Here is a 9,792-nt window from a genome sequence, read left to right as displayed (position 1 = left end):
TGCCCATGTAGGGGTGGTTTGACATAACGGCGAACACAAACAGATTTCAGCCTCCTGACTATTTTGTCGCACAGCTGAATACTGCCGCCTCTAGACTGGTCCTGTTGTCTGTTCACATACACATGCAGAATGCTACTCGCTCAGCCAAGAGACACTGGTCTGTTTGGATGAAGACTACTTCTGTCCCTTCTCAATCTCCAACTCTCAGATGCAGTCTGGCTCCATGGCTGTCTGTGTAGGCCTGACAGGCCTGGACACATGCTCCCCATATGTCTGGATTCAAGCAGCTCTAGCAATACATAGGAACAAGGCCTGATTACAAAATACTCTTTTGTGGGCAACAGGGTCACACTGTCCATAGCACGAAATCGTGCATGTGTTTTTCCTGCAATTATGTTTAGCAAGGCAGCAAACAAACACTGTTTCAGTGCAGGAGGACTTTGTACAGCAAGTTCATAGCATAAAAATAAACAAAAAATGTGCTTGCCCCAGCTAATAACTGAATTCAGGTCAGTTCTTGACTAACAATGTGTCGCCTGATGGGTTCCCCAAAGCCAACAGAGGCAGCACTTGTACCTTTTTTTTATCTGTAACAAGCACTAATGTATTTTCTTTGTGTTTGTGTTACTGTTTACAGGCAGTTCGAAATGGTAGTACCAAAAGAAGATGCTGTCATAACAGAGATGACATCTACACTCAGAGATTGGGGAACCATGTGGAAACAGCTTTATGTGGTAAGAGTGTGAATGATCACCAGCTAAAAATGGAGGTTTGCCCCAAAGCACTAGCCTACTAGTGCAATTGTTGTTAATTATTTTATATGAACACCACAATTCAAAACTAGGTTTTTTTTGGTGCTGCAGGTGAGTGCATTTCTGGCAAGATCAACAGGTATTTTCTGAAATTGCTGAAAATCTTCTTAGCCCGAAAAATTAAAGCTGATGCAGCAGCGTTTAGATATGCTTTTACCATGTATGTTCTGCATTCAATTCACAGCCAGACTGGGGGAAATCTAGCTGGCTGGAAACAGCTTTATGTGGTAATAGTGCAAGGATCAAAATAAAGAAAAGAATTATGACCATTTGTAAATTTTCAGGTTTGATTTCGCCACTCTAGGCACTGGCCCACTAATACGGTACAGTTATTACTAATACAGTCCTGGTTTTGCCCTGCTGATCCTCTTACCTAACTGCTGGCTTACCAGATAAAGCTTGTATATTGAAATGCAAAAGAATATTTCCCTTCTTAAATGCCCAAAGACTTCTGGTTGCCAGAGAGCTTTTGGATCTTTGCCTTGTCTTCAAGTTAATTCATGTCTGTCAAGAATAGGCTTCATTGGGGTACTTTATGTCAAATAGTATTTCCACTTTCACTAAGAAAGAAGAGAACATTTCAGTTTTAAATGCAATAAGATAGACTTTGATATTACTGAGCCCTTCAGAAAGTTCTAAGAAAGTTGACAAAATGTCTGCCTTGGAAACTCGCTCACATTAAGTTTTGCAAATTATAATATGTATTGACCATGTAATTTGTTGAATACCCACATTATGTGCATAATCATTTTCTTCTTATCCAAACATTTGGACAAAAGTGACAATAACTTGTTTGTCAAATCTTTGAATCACTTGTGTAACTGTTATGTCACTGTTCTCAAGTGAACTATTTGGCTGCGGAACACAAGTTTATTCAAGAAAATGGCTGCACAACACCGTAAAGGAAGATTTCACTAATTTAGCATTTTGTTGGCAGACATATTTAGGTTTTTTCAACAATTGAATTGCTATTACTAATACTGCTATAAGGTACTTTTTGAAGTTCTATTGGTATTGCTGGAGATTGTAGAGTGAGAAGTTCCCTGTATAGCATTTGTCCTTTGTCGAGTGAAATAATTGTTCTGTATTCCTAACAATACAGCCTTTCTATTGATTTGACGCTCATAAAAATTGTTGGAAATATGTTGGGGAAAAAACAGTTTTATTAGCATGCTTGTTGCTGGTCGGGGCAAAGTTAATAATATGATGCATTTTGTCCTTAACCCTTTTGTGTGCAGTGGTAACTAAAACCTGTTAACTGACCAAAACTATTTTTGCAGTTTTTGTCAGTTTACTCAACAGTAACGTTTGAACAACCTTTTTTACCAAGATGATTTCACAGAGTATGCGACTTTTAGCTGATGAATTGTTTTTTTTAAATATATGTCTGCATATATTTCTTATGATAAGCAGAAAGACCTAAAAAAAGGCTACTTTTAACCTGTTTAACACATAATATTTAATACCATTGCAAATATTTGACTTAAATATAGATATAGATAAGATATAAAGTTTAAAAAAAATTGCATGTTTCATTGGCTCTAATTGAGGATTAAAAATCTTAACAAAAAATTGATCTGCAAAAGTAGACACCCCAGGGTATTTTATATATAAATATAAACACTTTTTTTTACAAAGATATCATTTTAAAATTACGTAACATTCACACCACGAAAATTAGGAAAAGCACAGTTTCTTGCTGAAGTATCCAAATAATCCTAAAAAGACATTACTGAGAAATATGGATACCACTGGATGTTAAATAGGGGTGATTTTGACACTACTTCATTTACCAATATTTATTAAATGTTGATCAAGAAATAAGGATAGCACTAATAACCTGACAGTTGTTCTTATACCTCACCACTTTACCTAAAACTAAAAATGGCAAACAATGGAAAATGTGGGAGTGAAATGGTATATAAACCTATAACATTTTTACTATTTTTTTTTTTCTTAAAGCCATCCATTATATTTTAGTATGAAAAAGCATCTGCCATGCCAATGCATCCTCAGCAGTACTGGTATAGCACTTTCTAGAAAGATTTGTAACATGCAAGTGAGGTCACACCTATAGGGTTGTCTTGCATTTCCCCAGTCCCTGTCTGATTTGAAGAAGACCTGTACTGAGAGAAACATCAGTGTTACCAGTGTTGACCTCTTTATGAAGGTGATAGCTGCCTGGCAGTCCTGTGTACCTTTGACCCATACTTTGAGTTACTGACCTGGAACATGCATGTAGCTGCATCTAAGTGACCGGGGAGGTACTGAGGCTGTTTGATCATCAAGATAGGCAGGCAACTAGAATTTTTAAAAGGAGAGGTCAGCAATGGCAGCCTCCATATTTCTCTAGGCACAAGATTCTTCTATAGGATAACTGTACTTTTCATAGAAAGCTATCCTTTTTTTTCTTTACCACAGATGTATACCACAGATGTATTCCACATATAAATGTAAGGGCTACAACTGTGCAGACACAGCTGCCTCAAAGATTTCAGCAAGCGGTGCTGAAGATTCCTGCAGACTACAGTCATTTAGGAAAGTATATATCTGAGTTCTATGAAAATACAGTTCTCCTTTAAATATCTCTCAGGGTACTTTTGGTCATCTAAAATGACTACATTCGCCCTAAAGTAGCTGTCATTATTACACATTTGTTGAGTTGAATATACTTGTGTCAGTATTAATGACACCAGTGAAGTGGTAGAGATTTCATAAGAGAAGACGGTATTTAAGAAAAGACAGTGTTCCTGTTTAAAAATGGATTCAGTCATTGGGAATGATTAAACTTGAAAGTCTACTTATTAGCTAGGCAGAATATGTTCTAACTAGCAGTACTAGCTTACATTGATCCGACAGGCCTGACACACACTAAAGAATGTATTTCTCTTTTTCTGTTATAGAAGAATGAAGGTGATCTTTTCCACCGTCTTGGTCACATAATGAATGAGATCCTGGATCTGCGCAGACAAGTTCTAGTGGGGCACCTGACTCATGATCGAATGAATGATGTAAAACGGCACATCACAGCCCGTCTGGACTGGGGAAATGAGTGGGTAACATACAGTCAGCTCACTGCTGTTCAAACACTGTAAATGCTGCAGTAGCAGCAGCTTTGAATTCTTATATTTTATATAAAATCATTGCATCTGAAGTAGCTTTCTTCTTGTATATAAAAAACAGAAGCGCATATGAAACTTACCCATGTTGAAGGCTGCAGTTTTGCTAGGACACGATTAAAGAGTATGAGCCTGCTTGCTGTATACAGTGCACCTAAAAAATATACCTTAGTGTGTCACAATTGAGAGGCTCACAGACAATCATAAACCTGAAGACAAAAGAATATTTTTTTTCTGTGTGCAGAAAATTGACATGGAGCCAACACATTGTTGGAAATGGGAACTTTATCAACCCTTTGGTTGCCATGGACGTAAGGGTTACGTCAGAACAACACTTCTTGCAGAAGGCTGGTTCAGTAACCCTTAAGTCCACTGCATTTTCTGATCCTGTAAGCTCATAGGTGCTTCAGCAACCATGAACTTAGACTTGAATATTACCTGACACTTTGTCTTTTACTGAATGGATGTGATTAGCAGCTGACAAGCTAACTTATCCCATCCACACAGAATATAAACTTGATGGCTTCAAAGCAGCTTCCCTGCACAGCTTTGAGAGTGTGATCAGGCAGCTGAATGACTGCTGATCACATCCAAAAGTCTACAGTTTCCTTCAGTTTTCTGAACAGTGTCCACCTATGGTGTTCCCTCCTTTGTCCCCCTCCAGTGTCACTTTCACTGATCCTTCCCATCTCAGTACCTGTTCTGCATTGGTGATCTCTAGCACCATCTTCTTCAACTGTCAGCCTGCTTTTCTGGCTCAAGTTTAGTTATTACTTTGGCGATAGCAAAGGTATCTTTGGTTCTCTTTAAAGGGTTACTTGATTCCTTGAGGGAAGACATGACCTCGACTTTCCAGTCATTCAGTGTTGTACTGCATTGTTTTTTTTTGCTGCCATTCCACTTCTTCCTCTGCCTGTCAGTCTAATCGCTTTGCCAGTTCATGGTGGTAGTATTATCACAGTGGTTTCCAAAAATATGCAAGACTTCTCTAGTGAAGTTGAAGGGGATGAAACTACCGAAGAGGAAATACCAGAAGGTAATGACTTTTACCTTCTGATGAGATTGAAGAGCTCCTAAAAGCAGTTTACCCATTTACGATCTTGCAAATTACCTTACGAGTTAACCATCCATGTTACAATTTACAAGGGATTCCAGGACAAAGTTCCATACTTTCCCCATATATAATAGTTGAAGTCTATATAGCATCATTCTTACTTTATAGTCTAAAAAGGAAATGTCCCCATGCTGAAGATGATTTTAAACTGTGGGACAAATGTCCCAAAATAGATGCATGCCTGTCACAGGTTTCTAAAAACTCAGACCGTTTGATATGGGAGTCCCTAAATATCCTATGGGAAAAAGGTGAAATTTCTAGGAAAAAAAGCATTAGGAGTAGATGCCTACAATTTCAGACCAGCGTTGGCTATAACACATCTGCACTTTGGTCCCCTGGTTAGAACAATTATAAACCCACTTGGCAGATCTTGAAATCAAATCCAACCTTGCCCAAGGCCACAAAATACATCACGGATGCTTCTGCAGAAGAGGTGTGCATAATGGGTGGTGCCAAAACCCTAGTAAATTTAGCAACTGGGCCTTATGGCTAAACAAAAAGACAAAGCATCCCATATCTTAATATAGATTATAGGGTACACCTTTTGATGGGGACCTTCTCTTTGGTAGCAAGGTAGAAATTAAGTTGGATAGGTAAATTAGTAGGGAAAAGGCTTTCCCACAAAGAAACCCTTTTGGAATCCTAAGTTTCAAGATGGGAAATACAAAAACAATGCCCACAATAACAATAAATATAAATAGTATCGGGGTACTTTATCCCACTATTTAGTTAGTCACAAAAAATCCAATTATCTCAAGCATCATTTGTATGGGATATAGACTGGAATTCTTCACTGTTGTCCTATTAAAGGTTATGGTTCCATTCCATCCTTTACAACAAGGTCAGGATTTTATGCTCACATTTTTCTGTGGCAGAAATCCTCAAGGAAATGCCACGTTATTCTAAACTTAAAACCCTCGTCTCAGTCATTCGGATACAAAAACATCAAGATGGAGTCCATCCTTTCTCTAAAGAAACAGTTGAAAGGGGGCGCATTTATGCTGACGATAGATCTAAGAGATGTGCATGTTCTGATTTGGAAATCTTCACAGAAGGTCCTAAGGTTTGCTGTTATGGTTTGCCAGGGCACAAAATATTGACAAAGGCCTTCTGTTTGGCCTATAGTTCACACTTTTACCAAAGTTATTGGAAAGCTTTGATTCCCCTAACAAAAAAAGGGAATTTCTGTAGACCAATACTTGGATGACCTCTTCTTGTTTGCCCAAATACATTTTTACTGATGAAAGAGACTTTCGATCATCTGGAGAATCTGGGGTGTGCCCGTAAACATAGAAATATCAATCTGATACCTGCCTACAAGTGAACCTTTCTAGACTATGAGATAGAATCCACGGTTTGAAATATCTCCCCACAAAAACTTTGGAATTGTTGATGCTTTGCTGGTATCTCCAATGTCACTTTCAGGTTATTCATGAGTTTGCTTGGTCTTATGACTTCCTCTATGCCAGCAGGACATTCTGGATGTGTAATTCAAGACAATTGCAAAACTTTTTTCCTGGCAAACTGCAAAGGTTTTTACAGAGTGATGGACATTCAGATCCTAGTACCATAAATAGTCAAACCCAGTCTGATATTGTGGAAAAAACACTCAACACTGTCTAAATGGCAAGTGTGGCTTCTACACAAACCTTGCATCAACAGATGCAAGTTCTTGAGGACTCTGACTAAGCCATTAAGTGTGAAATTATTTAGTGTATTTCACAACTGAACATCCTCTGTAAGATGTCTTATTTATAAATTGGTGAGGAATGGGTTCTGAGTATGGATCATTTAAAAAAAAAATTGGTTTATTTTTGGTTACGTTTTAGAGCAGGGTTGTCTTAAATAAGTCTGTGACTCAGGCTCAGACATTTGAATGACAGGTAGCAGGGATTAGTACCATGAGGGAGTGGAGCTTCAACTCTGGTTGAAGAGAGATTGAGGTCATGTTTACAGCCTGTGCCCTGTAATCAATGGGAATCCAAAGGGCAAGGAAAAAATTTGAAAATACAGATCATACAGCCCTAAGCACGCCAGAATAATGCATTCGTCCTCATTAACTTTCATTAGTCTCATTGTGAAAATTAAAACCAGGTTGCAATAATGGAGTCAGATTGCTGTTTTTAGATATTTTGTTTGACTGAGCAGCCCGCAAGTTTAGTGCTTATGCAAGAGATGGTTTTTGATACAGTAAACATCAAACCCCCTCACCCACCACTTGTTCTTCTCCTGTATTTTGTGAAAAAATTTTGAAAATGGAAAAGTAAATAGAAGTTGCAGATATTGTGATTTGGATGTGTTCCCTTTTACTCTGCGGCTTTAAGCTTTATGCTCTCTGCTTCAGGGTAAATAGTACCCTGTTTTACGGGATTACACATTTTACACCATGCTCACCACTGCATAGTGAGCAGTGAGCTAAACCTTTGTGCTGGCTACATTTGTTATTAAAACCTTTGTGAATTTGCAAGATACCTTGTGATGCTGTGCCTTCTATTTTAATGTGTTTGGATTGTATGGGGGGCAGCGGGAGCTCACTTTTGAAGCAAACACATATTTTTACTTTTTTGACCAGCAATGTTTCTAAATACTGTACTATATTTCTTATACATGAACATTTCTATATTTATAAAAGCCACTCCGTGAAAACAGCCTTACCAATTTACTGCTGCTATGTGTAATATAGCCTGATAATAGGTTTAGTGCTGTTTAGTAGTGGTCGGACAACAGAAAAATCACTGCTGATAATGTGGATCTAAACTGTACACCAAGCCTACGTTATTTCAGAAACCACTCTGTCCTAACACTAACCTGATAAATTTTATTTGTCAAACTTGTATACCTTTTACTTACAAAAAACACAACCTCCAGTGTCCTTATATATCTAAAGCTGCATTATTCTGGATGTGGAATGTATTTAAATATCAAAAGCTTTAAGAAAGGATTGGATACATCTTCAAGCCGAAATCACCTTTTAAAGGATAGTTATATTTTCCATACCCATGCAATTTTTAGCTCCCACTTCAGACCTCAGGTCCAGTGGCGTAACCAGAGTAACAGGCGCCCGGGGCAGAACAAAATTTTGCGTCCCCCCCCTGTGATATGTGCGGGTGTACAGGTAAAATGAGAGCATGCTGGGACATATCATAATTGAACTACAAGTCCTAGCATACCCTCATTGTCCCGCTACACCCCCCAAAATATTACAATCAACTGGTTATCATACAAGTGGGCCATGGTATTTTTTAATCACCTTTTTTTTTTTTTAATAAATCATTTTTTTCTTATTATTTTTCACTTATTTTTAATCATTTTTTTTCACTTAACTTTATCGCTATCACACAGGAGCTAACAAGCACCTGTGTGATAGCATTTGGAGGTGACAGGTTCTCTTTATTGAACCTGTCACCTCCAAGACAGAAGTTCTAGCGCAGCACTGTGCTGGAACTCCTGTGACAGGTGAGAGGGGAAGACTGCTCTCCCCTCTCACTGTTTACACGGTGCGGCATGGTTACCAGGGATCCCAACCTGAAAAAAGCAATTTCAGGGAGGTGCCCTTCTCATTTCAGGGAGGTGCCCTTTGCCCCCCCCTCATCTGCTGGGAGAAAGGGGGGAGGAGAGAGCGCACCCCCCTGAAATGATGGCAGATAGCACAGGAACCAATAGCTTTTTTGCTTTCTACAGGTTTTTTTTTTAGTATTGTCAGCTGCCACCATCAGAATTAAAAAAAAAAGTAAGTAGGACGGCTGCAGTCTTTGTACAAGTGGTCTCGGCGGCATCGCTTCCCCGCACTACATTTAGTCCTGCTTGTGCGAAGCAGGACTAAATGTAGAAAGCAACTTACCACACGGAATTCCACGCCGCTGCAGCCTTTCATTCGCCGGGTCTCGCTTGTTACTGTAACTCTTACAATGTAATAAATGGATTTGGACGAGAAACTCACGGTTTTGTGAATGGATTGCAAATCTTAGGCAATTGCCTCTCTTCATACAGACATCAATAGCGTACGATTAAAGTATAGCAGAAATAATGAGCAAGTGTCAGGGGGACTCCAACTTTAGTTCAATGAGACTATAACTGAACGCCTGTGCAAGAGTATTTCTTTATACAGACATCAAATAGCATATGTCCAAATTATAGAAATATAAAGAGATACTTGCTATTAGTTGCTCTGAATGTACAGCTTGCTCCTCTTGATCACGGCTGGTAGTTGTTGAGAGTGGTTGTTCTGGTGTACTGTGCCTTTAAGGAAGCGCATCCTGAGTGCCGTGATCTGGGCTTAGAAATCCTGCAGCAGGGTCCAGCTTCCCCTTCACCCAGTTTAACATGCAGAGGGAGGAGATTGCCTATCTCCAGACAGGGGAGCCGACAAGCTGAAGGTCTCACAGGACGGACTGCAGAGCTCTTGTCAGCAAGCAGGGAAACTGACAGGCTGCAGATCACACAGGCAGACTGCCTCGTCGTGGAAGGTAGGAGCCGAGGGATAGGATGGAGCAACTGTGACAGTGGTAGCCGGCCGGGAAATGCTCAGTGCTTTAGGTATACTAAGACACTGAGCATTTCGAATCTCCCGGCTTCATGGGGACAGCTGCGGCTTCCGGAGTCACGCCGAGGGAGTGGGCGGAGCCGAACGCCGCTCTGAGGATACGGCCAGGTAAGTTTCTTACAGTCACAGCCCGGCGGCCAGCGCCCCCCCCCAGCTGGCGCCCGGGGCCCGCGACTCGGCTGTCCCCCCGGTTGTTACGCCACT

General features: G+C 39.8%; 1 protein-coding gene across 1 annotated transcript in view; it reads left to right on the top strand.

Moving 5' to 3' along the window:
- Window positions 1-9,792, top strand: part of DOCK4 (dedicator of cytokinesis 4) — a 263,370-nt gene that overhangs the window by 89,921 nt on the left and 163,657 nt on the right. The window contains exons 5-6 of the mRNA XM_018561382.1: window positions 638-734; window positions 3,716-3,864. Of these exons, the coding sequence (XP_018416884.1) occupies window positions 638-734; window positions 3,716-3,864 (246 nt within the window). The remainder of the gene's footprint in view (window positions 1-637; window positions 735-3,715; window positions 3,865-9,792) is intronic.

This window comes from Nanorana parkeri, unplaced genomic scaffold (assembly GCF_000935625.1).
Source record: "Nanorana parkeri isolate BGI_ZX_2015 unplaced genomic scaffold, ASM93562v1 scaffold520, whole genome shotgun sequence".
In the NCBI taxonomy this organism is placed as follows: domain Eukaryota; kingdom Metazoa; phylum Chordata; class Amphibia; order Anura; family Dicroglossidae; genus Nanorana; species Nanorana parkeri.
The sequence above is the reverse complement of the archived record's forward strand: the minus strand, read 5'-3'. Positions and strand labels throughout refer to the sequence as shown.